This window comes from Lepisma saccharinum, chromosome 15 (assembly GCF_977018435.1).
Source record: "Lepisma saccharinum chromosome 15, izLepSacc3.1, whole genome shotgun sequence".
In the NCBI taxonomy this organism is placed as follows: Eukaryota; Metazoa; Arthropoda; class Insecta; order Zygentoma; family Lepismatidae; genus Lepisma; species Lepisma saccharinum.
This window is the reverse complement of record NC_139243.1, coordinates 5306566-5326200: the sequence shown is the minus strand read 5'-3', so window position 1 is coordinate 5326200 and position 19635 is coordinate 5306566. Positions and strand designations below refer to the sequence as shown.

General features: G+C 37.4%; 1 protein-coding gene across 1 annotated transcript; it reads left to right on the top strand.

Annotated features, from left to right (window-relative positions):
* Positions 1-8841: 8841 nt before the first annotated feature.
* Positions 8842-19020, top strand: meng (serine/threonine-protein kinase meng-po). The gene is made up of 2 exons (XM_083136535.1): positions 8842-9091; positions 15499-19020. Exon 2 carries the CDS (start codon positions 15514-15516, stop codon positions 16594-16596), a length of 1083 nt encoding a protein of 360 aa, XP_082992661.1. The 5' UTR covers positions 8842-9091; positions 15499-15513; the 3' UTR covers positions 16597-19020.
* Positions 19021-19635: the final 615 nt, after the last annotated feature.

Sequence of the window (19635 nt, the reverse complement as noted above, 5' to 3'; positions counted from 1 at the left end):
AGGTGCATCCCAGTGTCAGGTTGGTGCAAGGAAATTGTGTTCGACCATGTAGACTCTGAACGCGAGAATGGCTGGGTTCAAGTCCACGAGATTCAACAAATGGCTGCGTGAGGGCGGTGGAATAACCGCGAAACGGATTAATCGCGAAACCAAAATTGAACACCAGAATAACCGCGAAAGGGATTAAGTGCGGAACCAAATACCAACACCAGAATAAACGCGAAAGGAACAACTGCGAAAGGGATTAAGTGCGAAACTAAAATTGCACTCCGGAATAACCGCGAAGGGAACATCCGCGAAAGGGATTAATCGCGAAACCAAAATTGGACTCCGGAATAACCGCGAAGGGAACATCCGCGAAAGGGATTAAGTGCGAAACCAAAATTGGACTCCGGAATAACCGCGAAGGGAACATCCGCGAAAGGGATTAATCGCGAAACCAAAATTGGACTCCGGAATAACCGCGAAGGGAACATCCGCGAAAGGGATTAAGTGCGAAACCAAAATTGGACTCCGGAATAACCGCGAAGGGAACATCCGCGAAAGGGATTAATCGCGAAACCAAAATTGGACTCCGGAATAACCGCGAAGGGAACATCCGCGAAAGGGATTAATCGCGAAACCAAAATTGGACTCCGGAATAACCGCGAAGGGAACATCCGCGAAAGGGATTAAGTGCGAAACCAAAATTGAACACCGGAATAACCGCTAAAGAACAACAGCAAAACGGATTAATGGCGAAACCAAAATTTAACACTGGAATAACCGCGAAAGTGATTAATCGCGAAACCAAACTTGAACACCAGAATAACCGCGAATGAAACAACCGCGAAACGGATTAATCGCGAAACCAAAATCCAACACCGGAATAACCGCGAAAGGGATTAATCGCGAAACCAAACTTGAACACCAGAATAACCGCGAATGAAACAACCGCGAAACGGATTAATCGCGAAACCAAAATTGAACACCGGAATAACCGCGAAATGGATTAAGTGCGAAACTAAAATTGAACACCGGAATAACCGCGAAAGGAACAACCGCAAAACGGACTAATCGCGAAACCAAAATTAGACACCTTTATAACCGCTAAATGGATTAAGTGCGAATCCAAAATTCAACACCAAAATAACCGCGAAAGGAATAGCAGCGAAACGGATTAATCGCGAAACCAAACTTGAACACCAGAATAACCGCGAAAGAAACAACCGCGAAACGGATTATTCGCGAAACCAAAATATAACACCTGAATATCCGCGAAAGGGATTAAGTGCGAAACCAAACTTAAACACCAGAATAACCGCGAAAAAAACAACCGCGAAACGGATTAATCGCGAAACCTAAATTGAACACCGGAATAACCGCGAAATGGATTAAGTGCGAAACCAAAATTGAACACCAGAATAACCGCGAAAGACACAACCGCAAAACCAAAATTTAACACCTGAATAACCGCGAAAGTTATTAAATGCGAAACCAAAATTTAACACCGGAACATGTTCGAAATGAACAACCGCGAAATGGATTAAGAGCGAAAGGATTAAGCGCGAAAATTTCACTTTCGCGTTTAATCCCTTTCGCGGTAGATCTGGCGACCCCCTGCGTGTTACTTTCAACGCTCATTTGATTGGTTAGTACGTACCACGTGACCATAACCTTACTGTACACCGCTCCAGAACGTAGTACAAACGGTGCAGCCACCAAATACACTACATGACACCAAGTCAACGAAGGAGATGAGTCGGTGTTGCACTGTGTAATCAACTACGAGTAGCATAGAGTCAAAAAGTGTATCCAACTATACTATTAAGAGCCTAGTTGAGCTAGTCGAGTGTTGGACCTGCAACCAAAATTCTTGCAATTCCCTATCCTAACACTGATGGAAGTGTAATGAATGTGCACTATTTTTTAATAATACTCAGTAATTTTAGTGTAGAACTTTAATGTTGCATGATTACAGTCGTCTGAGCTTAATCCATTGGTTGGTTATCATTTTTTAAAAGTTCATTGTAAATTGTAAATATATTCTCTATTTGCGATATATGACTGGCCTGGTTGTGTGTCGATGTTTTTCCCGCGTGTGACACGCTAACCAGGGTCTGCCCATTAGAATCTGACGTATTTATCCTTTTCCTTATTATATTTATTCATGGTAGGAAATATAGGGTTCTCCCCAAGAAGATACTAGCTACTTAATACTTTCGGTTAATTTCTTTTGGACCATCCTGTACTTTGCGATCATATCTGCTATCATAGCATAATCTTTATTTAACTTTAAACAGTATGGATGAGAGAAAGATAAAGCACAGGGGAAATAGGGAGAGACAGTGTAACAAGAGGAGGTAGAACATTGCACAGTGGTTTGTATCCCGCATTAAACTGTAGGTCCAATCCCGTTACCCTACATGAGCAGCTCACAAAATTGCCATGCTTACGTGACATTACAAGAAGGAAACATTTTAATGGAAAGAGATGAAAGAAGGGCTAGAGAATGAGGGAAAGAGTAAGGAAGGAAAAATTAAAACAAGAGATAAAGGAAAGTGAATGTAGAAGAAGGAAGAGAAGAGAAATAATCTATATAGACAGAAATAAAAGGACGAAAAAGAGTTTGAGAAGAGAGAAACAAGAAGAAAATAGGAAAAGTGAAAAAGAAAGAGAATTTAAAAGAGAAGAGAAAATAAATAAATGGGAAACAAAGAAAGATAGACAGAAAAATGGAGTGAAAGAAGAGCAGTAAAATAAATGATTAAGAGGAGATGAAATTAGAAATACTAAAATTGAGAAAGGAAAAGGAAAGACAGAGAGAATACAGGAGAAACGGTGAACAGAAAAGTGGAGTAACAAGAAGTGAAGGAAAGTAGGTAAGAAAAAAAAGGAAAGGAAATGAATTCTTTGTGGAAGAAAATGTGAGGAAAACGTGAATAGCTGTAGCAAAGATTTAAAAGGGAAACTCATGAAAATCAGTGCCCGCCAGTGATGTGCGTCTACACGTAATCTATGTAAACAACATGGCGAAAGGTGATAGCTTAGCAAAGAGCACCGTGGAATTGAAAGAAAATTATACTTGGTATCGAGTTGCTGATGTGTGTGGAGAACATTTCATACTCTTTCTTTCAAATTCGAACAATTTCTCGCCTAGGAAGAAACCTAATATAGGAAATATTCTAGTGTTTTATGGGGAAAACACCACTCTTGCCTCACGTCTGCCATCTGTTGTTGTTTTTTGCATACTATTTATCTTCTTCCATAGTTGATAATAGAAGAGAAGAGAAATTTTGTTGTAAATAGGGTTCTTTTCATTTCGTTAGGAACCAATATAGTTGAAAATGTCACTTTCATTTCATGAAACCCTTGAAAATTAATTTTAATGCACTTTAGATTGTCTACGTAGTCTATGTAAACTACAACCCAATGTAATCTACACGTAGATTACGTGTAGACAACGCATGTAGACGTAACATTATAGTCTGCGGCACATCACTGGTGCCCGCCCCTATGCGAGTTTTATTGTTGCAGACAACAATGAAAGACATAAGAATAGGATGCTCATTAGAAGGGAATATGTAACATGAGACTGCACAGGGAAAGAACAACTCCCCCATTTTCATTGGAAACCCACGGAGTGAAATGAGATTATTATCAATAAACAACCGACTGTCTGGTTTTTCCTTGGCCAAACTGAAACCAGATGACGTTGCTGTCAACGGCAGCTTTTTCGGCGTAAAACAGCGCGAGCTGTGACGTCATATGACGTCGAGGAACAGGGAGAAGGGAGATATCGGACTGTAGATGATGCTCTGATATTCGCGCGCTAGAGGCAAGAGTTCCGAAAAGGAGGAGTGGCGTCAATTTGTGCGCGCAGTTGCGAAGAACATTAACACGAAGTGTTGCCAACCCTCTTCTCGAAAATTTCACTAGATGCCGATCGCGAGGCGAAAGGAATGAAGCGGTTCAAAGTCCGTGTTGTGTAGTGCTGTCCGGGATTGCAAAATGTCCGGGGTTTTGAGAATCTGAACATGAAAATAGCTACCGGTATTGAATATTCACGACCAGAGTTTATGATCGGTAAGGATCGATTATACCATTTCTTTCTTCGAGATATCGACTTCCGAGCGGTTCCGATTCCGTACTTCTGTGAGCGACTTGGTGGTTCTGCAAGCGTGTGAAGTAACTCGTCTACACGTTTTTGATAATTATAAGTATTTACAAGGACTCTGCATTTGGCAATGGACAAAATAAAGTGTGTATTTAACGTTAACCTGCAGGAGGAATATAAATTCTTGAAACTGTGTAACGACAGTGACAGTGAACGTGTGCAATGTAAACTCTGTAATGGAGTTGCACATAAAGGAAGAGTTGATATTGAAGGCCACGTGAAAACAGTTCAACTGTGCTATTAATGCTACTGCTTCAGCAAACATAAGAGATTTTTTTAAAGCCAAAGATGGGAATAACAGTGATCTGGAATGTGCTGCTAATGAAGCTACATTTTCATAACCACACTGCTAGACACGAACTCAGTTTCAACACATCAGACTGCACTTCTAAACTGGTTAAAAAGTTATATGACCCAAAATTTTCATTTGCTAGAACCAAAACCGAGGTAATTATTGTCAATGTTATTTCGCCATTTATTTTCGATAAATTTACAATTGTACAATTTATAGTTTAATGTTCTAATAAAATGTTAAGGGTTTTAAGTAATTTCAATTTCTTTTGTAAAAAAAAACTGAAATTCAGCGGTAACGAGTTGATCGTGAATATGTCCTGGGTTGGATCCAAAAAACTATGGTAAACCTTTTACTCAGCCAATCGTTGCATGCATGTTATCATGGTACTCAGTAATTGCATGCTCTGTATAAATGGCACTTGTAAACTTTAAAATATAGACACATCTGATTAAAAATTATTCACTAAACTTCGTTTTTTTGTAACATCCCACTTGCACTATGCATTTCGTCCTACAACACTAATACCACACACGCACCAAAGAAAAAAAACCGTGACTACATTACGGTAGCCACATTGGCCACGTACTGAGAGACTGTTTCTTTGAGGAACAATTGTTTATATTGAGCATTTTTATTTTAAAAGCTAGAAACGATGTTATTTTATTTTGCTGTTATCAGAATCTTAAGGAATTGTAATAGTCAATAGTCCTTGTCACTTCTGCCCTTGCATCTTTTTCGTGCGCTCCTTCCCCAGGGCTTGCGTCCCCTAGGTTGTAGCCTACGATAGCTTTGTGGTAAATCCACCCCTGCGGATGTGTGCAACCTCAACTGGGCAAAGTATTCTTTACCCTCTAATGTTCACCATCTGTTACCAGTTGATAGGAGCAGAGCCTACTGTTTCGCTCCGCCCGCTTGCTTTTTCCCCTTCTCTACCGTTATGCGTGCCCTTGCTCCGCATATTTCCGGGACAGAGTGTCGTGAATGGTAGGCGGGAGAGGGTGGCCTTCGCCCGCCTGTTAAAAAATACACTTATTTCTATATCTTTCATATTTACAAGTTACAACAAATATGTTTTTTGTATCTTAAATACTAATATATATGTTTTGATTCCGATGATGATGTAATTCATTTTTCTCTTTTCATCTTGTATCTTCATTCGAATTGTTGTGTTTCACTGCTATTTAACTAGATTATTCTACATATATTACAATAGCTTTGGTTTTATGTAGCGAAACTCTTTGCTTGTGACTTAGGTAATATTCGACTTAGAACTGGAATGTCATCAACTATTCTCAATTTTTATTCCCTACACTCTACTGTTACGCGCAACCTAATAATAGTCAATTCCTGGAACCTAACTTCGGGAGAGGCCAGAATCAAAACGATTTGAAGCCCATAAAAATATCATCCAGGACAATTTTCATAAATAACTGCTATTTAAGCAGAATATTTTACACATATTACAATAGTTTTGGTTTTATGTAGCGAAACTTTTTGCTTGTGACTTAGGTAATATTCGACTTAGAACTGGTGTGTCATCTATCGGGAGAAAAAGCAACTACTCTCTGATTTTTTATTCCTTACACACTAGTGTTATGCGCAACCTAATAGTAGTCAATTCCTGGAACCTAACTTCGGGAGGGGCCAGAATCAAAAAGTTTTGAAGCCCATAAAAATATCATCTAGGACAATTTTCATAAATAACTGTTAAAATTTGCAAAATCATAACAATTACTCGCCACTTTGATCCTCAGGTTCCAGGAGGTGAACAAAAGTACCGCAAAACTTCTAAATTATACTAATACACTTGAAAATCGTGGGGGGAAATGCTCCCTTGCCATCACTAATTACGACTATTGCTATAACAAGTAAGATTTTGTTTGTTTCTTTCTTTTGAAAGAAGGACTGTGATACCGGAAAAAACACTTGACTCTTTATATACAAGCAGGTAGACTCAATTGTCGCCGTGATAGAATTGCGACGCCATATTGGATTTCCGAAACCTGTTTCTTTTCGTCCGGTACGCATCGGAATGGCGTTCCGATACCCTTTTAGGTGTAAAATATATTATTTGCAATGAAAATTTCTAGACAGTTATTTCGTTTGAAAATCACTGCTGTAGACATCGTCCACCCGTAACATATTTTGCTTTCAAAGAATGTGACGTCATTGTTGCTAGTACACCACTCATATATGGACACTTAAAGTGAAGAAGAAACAGTCTTGAACATATTTTTATGTTAATTGGTGGGTATTAGCATAAATCTTATAGTAGTTGCAACTGTCCCCAGTGTGGACAGTTTGTTGCAATAATTAAATTAAATAACTTTTCAAATGTCACTTAACACATTAGTATATTAATCTGTTACAGTCACCATAGTAACGAATAATAAAACAAAATAACATCAACATTGAATAAAGTAGTACAGCAAAATTTTCTTCATTCTTTTGAGATTAAAACAAAACCAAATAACAAAATATAATCGCAAGAATGTCTTTGGATTAAAGAACTGTCGCAATAGCCTCCTCCTCCGGTTGAAAACCTTGACATCATACTTTGGTGTAGAAAATATATTCTTCAAACATAACACCTTCAATGTATCTTCTTCACTACTTTTACTACCTCATTCCTTTCACATCTTCTTTACAACCATCTTCAGTAGATTCCTTCTTTACTGTAATCTCTTCATTATCATTATTACTTCAAAACCGTCTTATATCCATTTAAAGGGTTATATTCTTCACGAGTGCACTTCTCCCCTTTGAAGCTATATGTGCAAATGAAGTCCTTCAATATAATGGCATACCATATTACATACATTACTTCTTTTCATTCTTCCCGCGAGACACTGTATGTTCTGTATGTAGTAGTCTGAACTGACAAAAAATATTTATACTACTTCATACTTTTTATAAATAGCTAAGTGGAAAGTTATTAAAATATAGTCTGGTAAAAATTTGAGTTTATTTATATATTTACTCAGAGTTTCAAATAGAGTCTTATTTGGCCATTTTACACTGAAACAACATAAAGGAGAAACAAATGATAAAAACAATAACAAGGTGGGATAGATTTACATGTTCTTGGTCAGTAATATACAAAAATTACGTTCTTGAAGGAAAATATCTGCATTCAGGGGAAGTTTGTTGTAGATTTCTGTGGAAGAGTTGCAGGTTGCGCGTTTGCTTTTGGGGTACCCTAAGTGTGAATTCACTGATTAGGAGATCTGTTCTGATTTTGCCATTTATTATCTTGTATAAAAATTTCATGTCTGCTAGATCACGATGAAAGCACGAAGAGTGAATATTCAGAGCAGCCATGGTGTCTGATTTGGATGCATGTCGAAAGGAAGGTATTCTATGGCGAACAATTGCAAGAAAGAAACTGACAACAGAATCTATTCTGGTAAGATTGGTTTTTGAGGCCATTGCCCAAATTGTAGAAAAAAGGTCTGAATATATTACCAAATTCCATCGATAAAAAAAGTCTCGTAAAGCTAGGATAAATTTGAAAATGCACATAAATAATAATAATAAATATTTAGAAATAAAATTTTAAGGGAAAACATTTGTTTCCAATGAAATTTGAGCGCAAGTGGCTAGATTAGGAAGGGGGATGGCTATGAATAACTTTAATTTGATATGATGTTAGAATAGGTTGGGAAATGTCGAAGATCAAAGCGTTTAAAATGTATCTTTTAGACTGTGGTACAGTCACGGACACTGCTGGGTTGTAACAAACCCACTGACTTTCAATGGAATCATTACAACCCAGAAGTGTCCGTGACTGTACATCTGGCCGTGTTTAGTTTAGTTCAGTTGAACTTTTTGATCGAGACTTCGTTTATAACTCTCTTTGCATCACACTAAACTCCAAATATATAGCTGATTCTTAATGACGGCCAAAAAACTACACCTGCCACAGAACAATTGCTTTCCGAACTACAAATGAGTGAAGAATAATTAAACAAACTTGTTGAAGTTCACTTTATGCTCAGATAGGCTAATCGGGACTGGACCTACAGTTTCAAGTGGGATCGAACCCCAGGGCTCGTTGATTACGAGACGACACCGTTACAACTACGTAGTCTGAGAATATTACATAATTATGACGAGAACTTATTTAAGACCGCAGAACTTACGAATGAAAACATAGAAATGGTGGTTATTCCGGTCTCCCCTCCCCTCCGCTTCTGGTAGCTGGAAAAGGAACGCGCGACGTAACGTAACAACTTATGAAATAACAGGTACAATTATCGTGTTGTCTGGTTGTTTCTGCAGGCAGCTGGCAACACTGCCCGTTTGCGTACAACGGATGCGCGCTCGGAGCTGCGTACGAGATAGCTTTTATTTAGGGGAAACGGTCGAGCTCCGTTCAGTGTGTGTTTTCACGCAGCTACCGTTGGTTTCAGAGCGGGAACGATGCTCGAATCAAATTCTTCGTAGTGTGCGCTGGAGAGAAACTTTATTTACAGTTTAGTGATTGGCGGAGGACAGTTTTCAACACTTGCTCTGGTTGCAAGACAAGCTTAAACTTGCACTGTTTCTGTCGTCTGTGAAGATCGTTTCTTGTTTTCCAAGAGAAGACATAGAACAGCGGAGAAAAAACGGATACCAAATTCGGGTTTCTAGTTCATAGGGTAAGTAGCTATTGTTTTAAACTTCCGTTATTGATTTATTCAAAAGTTAGTTTGACTTTTGTAGGTCAATGTGTTGTGCAACTTGGCATCACGAAAAATCTGTAACAATGGCAATTTTTAAAATGTTAATCAGTTGTTATCAGCTTATCTTTTCTTGTTTTCCTTATCGCTTATTTACACATTGTCTTCGTAACGTTACTATCTAGCTTGGTTTGTAGCTATTCTCTTTGTTTCCTCATTTGATTTTCCTTTGTGACGTTTGCGTAATGTTTTGAAAATTTTCTTTATTCTGTGTCGCTGCTCTGTCACTATTAGATAATTGCGACTATGAGGAAAAGTTATGATCAGGTGAAATTTATGGACGGACACTCATTCAACAATCAACACCCATACCTATTTCGGGATTTGAACCTTACGTCGTGAGATCGTAAATACTGACCATTCAGGGTAATCGAAACAGGACCTACAGCTTAAAGTAAATTAGAAACTGAACCTGAAAATCGAATCCGAAACCCGTTGATTACAAGACGACAGTGTTGCCATGACGGAAAATCCGTTTTCACATTCTTAGCTCTTCACACCTCTATTTTTACACATAGTACATTTCCCCGTTTAATTTCAAACTCTTTGTATTTTCAACCATACACTAATTTCAGCAACTGCGCAAAGTTGTTTACCTGTTTACAGTGCCTGAATTAATATTTTCTTTCTTTTCGCGAAATCATAAATTGAATTAAATTAAATTCAGGATTTACTTGTTAATTCCAGCTAGTAAAACTTGGAAAAGTAACACAAACGTAAAATTCCTTTTCTGAGCATTTATCTGAACTTTCTTTTCCATAGTTACTTAAAATATAGTAATTAAATGTGTAAGAAAATTGCAAATGTCGCATGTTTTGTACTATCAGTCGTGGTTTCATTGGTTGCTTGATTCTCTTTGAAAATTGTTTTCAAGCTGACTTTCTTGTCTTAATTTATTATGTGTTTTCTGTCTACTCACTTCTTTAAAAAATAATAGTGTTCGCACGGTTTTATTTGAACATACTGTTGTTGCATATTTATTCCGTTGAACATGTGATCTACTTGTATTTCTTTTTTAATGTTTAACCTTTACATTCATTTCTTAAGGAAACGTTTGTCTTTACTTTGGGCATGTGTTTGTGTCTTTATCATTTTCATCGTCGTGATTAACCCGAGAAGGCAAAGAAGCGGCGTTAACTAACTAAAACACTATAATGTAGTTGACTAATGCTTTTAATTCTTAAAAATATTTTCATAAAAAGTTTGTCAGTTCTTCATTCTATCCTAACATTTCCGTTCGTTATTTTACTTAGCTTGTGTATGGAACTATTGAAATACACATTAACCGGGATTCGAAACCAATGCTCATCACTTTGTAGATCTTTGCGATAATGGCTACACCACATAAGTGTTATGTTTCTCGTTGTAGGCTGTTTTGTTTTCATGCTACAATATTTCAATGCCTTGGAAGCGAATCGAATCAAGCTCCGACGGTTTAAACTATAGTCAGGGTATTAATTCTTATATTTCGATATTTGCACCTTTTATTTTCATTGTCTTATTCAAAAGTTTCAAAAATAGGGCTTCCCCGATGGCGCAGTGGTAGCGTCGTTGCCTTGTAATCAAAGGGTCCCGGGTTCGATACTCGGTGGATGCACATAGTGGTTCGGATCAAGTCCCGATTAGCTTTACTCTGCATAAAGAGCACTTAAAACATCAAATCAATCAAAAGCTTAAAAAAAACTCGCTGAGTAACAAGAATTAATCTTACATTACTCATCTTCAACGTTGCGATTAGCTGAAAGTAGCAGAAAAGCGAAGTAAAATAAAGCAAATCAGTTCTCTGCCGTCATCTACACTCTATATCATTCACTTATCTGTTTCTCTCTCGTTTTCTCAACCCGTTATTCGTTGTTACTCTTTCTTTCTCTTTCGCTTTCTTTCTTTAAATTTCTGTTTAACTTTTTCTTAGTTTTGTCTTCTCTTTCTTTCACTTCTTTCTCTGCTCCGCTTTCCTGTTTTCATCTTCATTTCCTCTTAATATATTTAAACCCTCTACCTTTTCTTGTCATTTTTCTCATTTATTTTTGTTCCTGTCTCTTTTCAATCATTTGTTCGAAACTGTACTATGTAATTGAATTCCTACTTCGATATAAATATAAATTATTTGTTCGTATTTGTGTCCAAGCTTGTTGATCTTCCCACCGACTGGTTTGGGTTCGAATCCTGGCCAAGACGTGACGTGGTTGTGTCACTACTCTTGTTCTGCCGTCTAATCACCATTCATCCTCCTAGTCGTGATTGATATTCATGTTTCGGGGGAAAGGATGACACGGTAGAAAATTAATATACTGAAATTAAATACTCACTTATCCCCGAAACTGTTAGTTTACTTATGTCGGTGGTCACTACCATCATGCTATTGGGAACGTCATCTTAGTATATTAATAAACAGCTGGCTGAGCGACGTGAAATAATAAGATACCAAAGCAAATACGCCTTGTGAGTAACGTTAGTTTGAGAAAGAAGTGCTGCCGAAAACTGAGACTTTCGTTTTAAAGTCGTGACGAGACAGGCATTTTCAACTCTAGGCGAGAACGAGACCGACATTTTCAACACGAGGCGAGACCGAGAAACTGTACTGGCAACTCTGTTCAGTACCATATTCGGTTGATTCTTCCATTACATGGCAACACTGAAAGTTTAACTTAAACCTCGGTTATTTGTCAAACAGATTCAGAATGTTCTGAAGTTAATAATGGAAAGTGGATTATCTTCTACGCTGTGTACAGGTTGATTTCTTTTCATTTCGGATCAGATAATCCTGGTATTGCATTTCAACTGACTTGACAGCGAGAGTCAACGAGCTAGCTTCTTAAGATCTTGCAGTTAATCGCAAACAGCTCTAACCTTTCTTTTTGTATCCAAGGGCAGTAAACGTTTCCTTGAACCGGCAGTAAAACGTATCAAAGGAATCTACTCAGCTTGCCTGAGCTCCTTGATGAAAGCCAAATTGTTGTACTTCAGGCTGAAGCTGTCAGAAGTGAATGATAAACCACACCAGTGGCGTGTTTAGGATTTTATTTCTGGGGCTTGGAAAATGCATTTTGCGGGACCCATTAGCTTTTTGTTCACTTGAGAGGAACGCAGACACGCAGAAAATATTTTTGTGGTCTTTCCCATATGTCCTACAAATTTAGAATTCGTAAATGCATGTCTTCACATGCATATTAGTAGTGGTCGGATTACCATGACTTGAAGATATGCATTAATTTATGACCTAAAACTTACCCAAGATGATTACAAAAACTGTAAATGTAGCCTAATATGAATTATACAAAATCATTATTTTCTTTGGTAGTAAAGTGTCCTTTAAAACATAATACCGATTCTGTAGGCATAAAATACATAATGAAATAAATTTTTATTTGGTGAAATGATACAAACCACGCGAAATATGACCAAAATACACATCTATACTATTTTGTGATCCAACACTAAAATACGAATTTATGTGGTCAATAAAGGCAGCATTCACAAGCTAGAAATGTGTTTAAATTAAGTTATGCTTTAAAAAACAGCCCGGGATAAAAAAAAAGTATGACGTCATAAAAGTAATAGATCTGTTAATTACTTCTGTCGGAATGTCCATTCTCGGGGGACTTGTTTTACCACCGGAATAAAATTAAAACTTCCACCGCAACAAATATGGAACACCAAGAATTGTATGACACCTTAAGATGAAGCACCACGTAGACGGCATAACAGTATGCAAGGCTTATATTTTTCTCATTCTGCATTGAATTTCAGTCGATTTTGGCTAATCAATACCATGAGATGATGGGTAGGGGACCTCCCAGTGGTGTAGTTGTAACGTCGTCGCCTTGTAATCAAGGGGTCCCGGGTTCGATACCCGGTGGAGGCACATAGTGGTTCGGATCCCACTTTAAACTGTAGGTCGTGTCCCGATTAGCCTATCTGTGTTCTTAAAAACAACCTAATAGTTAATATCCTAGTTCATCTACAATCTCAAACACGAATGCAGCCGAAAATTTACGAACACGCGAACGACTCACCTTTATTTATGCACCTTGATTTCGAATATCATATTCTATGTGACATGAAAATCTATCTGGAGATCCTTTACATCAATTGAAATGAAATAATTCTTTTATACGGTGAATTTCAAAATTTTGTCCAACTCAGCTTTTGCTGTTGATACAGAACTTAATTTTGATTTAATTCTTTTTCGTAAACAAATCTTTAAGGCAATGATAATCCGCAAAATATGTTGTAGATTTAATGACATTTTCCTTTCATTAATCCTGCTTTCTAAACAATGTCAACCAGTAAACCGGCCATTGAGCAGTGCCTCGGCTCATTTCGTCGCAACTCGGCTGCAAGAGGTTAAGGCTTCGTTAAGTATGACGCAAGCATATGACGTCATTCCATCGATTTTCTGCCCCTACCGATTTAAAGCAACCCTTTTCAAAGCAGGGTGTTCATTAGGAAATAAACTAAATTGAAGTTTTATGGAGTTACTGGTTTCCTTTCGGGTTTTCATTCCAATCAAGATACGTTTATTGAGCTCTATGTTGTTTCACATTTTATTACAAACTTTCTTTCTCTTGTTGCGAGAAATTGTCACTAGATGTCACCAGAGTCAATCATCAGAATAATCTCATCTGTTATGTCTGCGCGCGCTAGAACAACAGACTTTAGGTTATAAATTTATACAAATTAATATGGTAGTGCTTGTGTAGATTCAGATTTGAAACACCTAGTTTTAAAACAAGATATGGGTAGATTAAATCTTACCTTGCAAATCTGTATTACATTAAATATTTTACAATATAGATAACCAAAGTTTGAGAGCGAACTTTTTATGATTGAAGGTTTGTTACAGTTATTAATAATTAGGTTTCTGAAAATATGTACAAATAACAATAATGCAAACAATAAATTACTAAATATGTTCAGTTCCTTAAATGATCTTGCTGGCTTTTTTTGTTACTATTATTATTTTCAAATCTCGACTTGACGCCTAAAAGTTGTTAGTTTTAAATTCATAATCTAATTTTGGAATAAATGTGGCTATGTCTTGAACCTTTCAATTTTGATGCTGGTGAAGGTCATGGCCCGTGTAACGAAAGAGCCGGGTTCGATTACAGCTAGTGAATTTCTAGATCGGACTCTGTGAGAAATATGAGACCGAATTTGCTACCTCTTGTTAAATAAGCGGTTTTGTATTGCATTAATTCGAATTGTTTTACAAGTTTTTCTTGAGGTCACGTTACTTTCGAAACACCCGATATTTCAGATCGATTGTTTTTTATCCACTTCGTAACTTCGAGAACAAGCTTTGATAAAGGACGGGTAGAAATAAATCCTACGCATGCGCAGAACGGAAACGATATCAATCGTCCCTGTAGTCTTTATCTCGAGTCAATGTTTCAGCACATGGAATATTTTCCCCCCTTTCTCTAAGCCTGAAGATCAAAAGGTCAAAGGTTAATAAAGCACTTCAGACGAGACTTTCTTTTGCTCAGAAAGATGCTCTTTCGTCTGATCGCCTTTTGAGAAAGATAACTACGCTTCGATGCACTTGCCCTCAGGCAATCGAAATTTTACTGCGAAGATCCACTGTGCATAAAATCTTATGGTCTAAAACGTCTCCTGTGCAAAAACACACAAAAAAATTGAAACGACAGGTCTGAAATCACAATGCAAGTGCTTAGCATCCTGCTATTGTACTGTATTTAGATTATTTTGCGTCGCTATTTTACTTCTCAATGATAATCGCGACGCTGAGGATAAATTATGAAGTATTTGATGGAACAAACGCATGCAATTGTATCTAACGGTGTCACCTGGTAATCGGGTGAACTGGTTTCGACTCATGGCGGGGTGGCATACATATTACCTTAAACTGTAGGTGCAGTAAGTACGTTAAGAAAATATACATGTCTTCCATCATATCATCAATAGAGGTCCCTTGTTCGAATCCCGGCATGGGCATGGATGTTTGTGAGTGTTCATTCATTAATTTCATCATATCATCACTCATCCCCATCTTTGCAAGTTAGCAAAGAGTGGCACAAAGCGAAGTAAAATAAAGCAAGTCAATCATATCATCACTCATCCTAATTGTTGCGATTAACCCAAAAGTGGCAGAAAGGCATCGGTAGATAACAAAAATCAATCAATCTTCTCATATTAGTGTTGGTTTTTGCAATTTTGGGTATTTTGAAACTTTCAGTGACTGGTTTCAAAGGTTGGAAACACTTATAGAAATTACCAGATTGATATTCGTTGTAAGAGCTTTAAATTTGTGTACTTTGTTAGTTGAATTGGTGAATGACCTTCTCCTTCTGTTATCTTTTCAGAGACCCAGCTCCAAGATGAGATCCGACAAAAGGGAACCGGGTATACACAGGATACAGGAGGTCCCTCTGGAGGAAGTGGTCATCCAGGAGCACTACGATGTCCTCAAGACTCTTGGGGAAGGCTGCTTCGCCAAGGTCGTCCTGGCGCACCACCGGAGGACAGCCACCACCGTGGTGCTCAAGTGCATCCACACTGAGGTTACCACCCTGAAAGATTTCTTCAGGGAGTACCACTACAGCTATCATCTCAGCCCGCACCCTAATATCTTGTCTTCCTACGAGGTCGCCTTCAAGGCTAACGACTGCTTCGTGTTCGCGCAAGAGTTCGCCCCGTTCGGGGATCTCGCCGGGAACGTGAAGGCAGGTGGACTATTGGAGGAGGAGGTGAAGTTGATAGCCAATCAGCTGACCTCAGCGCTGGAGTTCATGCACAGCAAGGACCTGGTTCACAGAGACTTAAAGCTAGAGAACGTCTTAGTCTTCAGCGAGGACTTTTCAAGGATAAAGCTCTGTGACTTTGGTTCCACGAGGAAGGAAGGGTGCTTGGTGAGCAAGGTGGCCACTTGGCATCCTTTTCTTCCGCCGGAAGTGTGCGAAATAGTGCGAAACGAACGCTTCTACTGCCACAAGTACTCTGACGTCTGGCAGATGGGGATCATCATGTTCGTGTGCCTCACAGGGTGTCCTCCGTGGCAGTCAGCGGACATTTCCGACAGCTCCTACAGTCAGTTCAACAGTTGGCAGAAGAGACGGTCAACGAAGGTGCCGATAGCCTTCAGGAACTTCACCCAAAGAGGCCAGAGAATGTTCAGAAGACTCCTGGAGCCCAAGCCCGACAAGCGTCCGTCCGTGACTGAAGTTTTCAAGTACATGAAAGACTCGTGGTTGGATAAGACCATGCTGAAGCTTTACCCAATGGAAAGGAAGGACTCGATGGTGTATCTGAACCAAGAAGACTTGATGGACGAGAGTAAGAAGAAGTTGAAGAAACTCCTCAGCAGCTACGGTCTCGAGACGACCATCGACCAGAAAGTGATGACCAAGAGGATATGGGATTGGATCCTGTCTTGCGAGGCAAATTACTCCAACGAGGTATGAGAGTGGGACGTGGCTTCAATGCCCCAAACAGCCAAAGTCGGGAGCATCTCAGACAGTCTTTTAAGCTGCAAAGGAAGCAGATTCTAAGAAAATAAGAAGCCGTAAAAGTGATGAACGCTGAAGTTTCACAAACGTGATAAAAATCAAGAAAGTTTGGTTAAGTGCCTTCCATTCGTGCACTGAAGAGCCATTAATGAAGCGATCTTTTCTCGACACTTCACAAGTCTCACTTTGTTTTGTTATTTAGTTGTAAACTCGGAGATCGTGTATTTTACACTCGACTTCTAACATCATTGATGTATCCTTCATTCTTGTCACACTGTGATATTCATAATTAACTTAATTCCAATTCATTTCACTAATATAATTTAATTAATTTCAATCACCCATTTTATTCACATCTGCAAGTACTTGTACCACAAAGTCAACTCCTTTCTGGCAATATGTTAAATAGAGGCAGGTCATCACATTATAATGAGTTCATATGTCAATTCTTGTGATTCCTTGTGAATGGAAGCGTAATTTAATAGAGTTTAAACCAGTTGTTACACAATACCACAATTTGGAAAAATGTTATGTACATCATGTTATTGTATGCAAATGCTGTTACAACCTGTTAAGATTTGTCACTCGAATTCTTTTTCCACGAATCAGTCCAGTATTCTTTGTGATGAGAGAATAACGTATCATAATTGTTCCGTTCATACGTTATTTCTGTTTCCACTTTCATTGCTTGCAAAATAATGCAAAACCACACTGAAACATTAGAAAAACATTGAAGTACATTTTTCCCATTAAAGACAGTGAAAAAAAATCTGCTCGAGTACTTTTTAAAAAGTTTTAAGAATCTCTTTTCAAGTTGGAATTCGTTTTCTCACCAGCAAATGCAAATTTAGCTACTTCAAATTTAACTAAATTTATTGGAGCCAAAGACGCAATATTCACAAAATTAGTAACTTTCCATTTGTTGGCAATTGAATTACTACCAAAAAATCATTACTATGCATATTATTTGTGAAACAATGTATGTAGACTGATCCAATTGGGTGTGGCTACTTTCAACATACAACCATGACTGCCTTAGTGAACATAACCCAATACTTTATCTTACGCATGAAGAAACATCCTAGTTTTTTCGAAAGGATATTTTGGACGATAAAAAATGTGTTCCTAATTCGTTCTTTGTACACTCCACTTACTTTTATTGAGACTAATTTAAACTTCATTGTGTTGTGACCTTTGTACATAATACTTGATAATAACGGCAAATATTTCGATACATGAATGTATTTTATTGAATGTGCGATGACATTTGTCTCTGTGAACATTTGATCTCATTTAGTGTTAAGTATTGATATTATTGTACAAATATTATTCGTATATGTATATATGTGCTATTATTTGTTATTAAGAAATAGGTTGGAAGTGTAAGAAAATGACTGTTAATATATATCGGGTAGAAATGAGCAGGTTGGTATTGTAAGAGTAAATAGTGTTTTGTGGTGAAGATGTATGTGCAAATACATTTGTTTAAGATAGGAAGAAAATCGCAATAGGTAACAGGGGGCTCGAGGAATAGGTGATATCCATACATAAGATTTATGCAGACAAAATTTGTGAATAATGATTATTAAGAAACAGAAGCGTATTTTCTTCTGATTAATACAAGAATTATTGACTTTGTTATTTTGAAGTTAAGAGTAAACTATGTTTCTTATACATTGTCCACAAAAAAATTAAGAACATTTTATTAATAATAATAATATCATCTGTTTGAAAATGTAATATGTTCAAGAAGCATATAGGTGCGTCTGTTATAGATAGTGAACGGCTTTGGTTAAGTAATGATGACGTCACAACTGTACGAAGGTATTTTGATGGTACTTTGTCTTTTATGCAATCTAATACTACCAGATAATTGATTTTCTTACCTGAAAAGATTCTGCCAATGAGAAACAAATATAGGCGATTGTCTAACCTAATGTGTATCAGTCTTGGGGTTCAATTGAAATCAGGTTGTTATATTCACAAGTTGTTAGCTCCAAAATAAAAGAGTGACTGAATATATTCACACTAATAATGAGGTATATAGATGATATGTTGATCTATTCTGACACATCTTAGAAAGAGCCACCCTGGTACCTGAAAACCGTAATATGTAATGAGAGAACTGTACAGTATTATTACACATGGACTTCACAGAAAAGAATGGCTATTTCGGTATCTGTAAGAGTTTTTATTTTTCTCACACTGATTTGTTATATGTTTATGATTTATGTAGAGTGGAAGTAAATATATTTTGCTAGAGACTAAAGACTTACATTTTAACATTGTTACATATCTAGAACACTTTTCAATATTGTACAGGACATGTGTTGTAACAGATGCTCAAATTTGTATCTTGAATTATACTCTTGAAACAACCTAACAACTGTCTTGTAAATAAATCAGAAGTATTAAAATTTATTTGTTTTTAATTTAGAACTTTTCCCTTGCATTTTCTTGTAAAAAAACTTTAACGTGACTTATTTAGTAAGTCATAATTAAAAACCAGTTTAAAAATATAGTATTTTCAATATTTTTAAAGAAAATATTGATTGTCTATTTACTATTATCAAAGTATGTTACTTATTGGAGTTAGTATTGAAACAAGTGTACTTTATATTAACAAAATATTTAAAATTTGTATTGTTATAATATTTCAGAGAAAATTATTCGTTATTAATGGTGATGAATTTTAAGGAGGAACACACTATAACTGTTTTACACCATACATATATTCTTATACAGGGTGTTTCTAAAGGTCGTTTACAACGCTTGGGAGGTGATTCCTCACACGAAAACAAGCAAAAAGTCTAAGTTCCATTTTTAAGACTGAGGCTTCGTTTCCGAGATAGGAGCCTCGCAAAAGGTGACAAAGTGAACGTCACACCTGACTGGGACGAATACTATAACAGATAGAGAGGCGGTTCCAAGGGAATCATAAAGGAATCGTATGTGCTCAGTCCGGAAGTCACTATGAAAAGTTCACTGCACGCA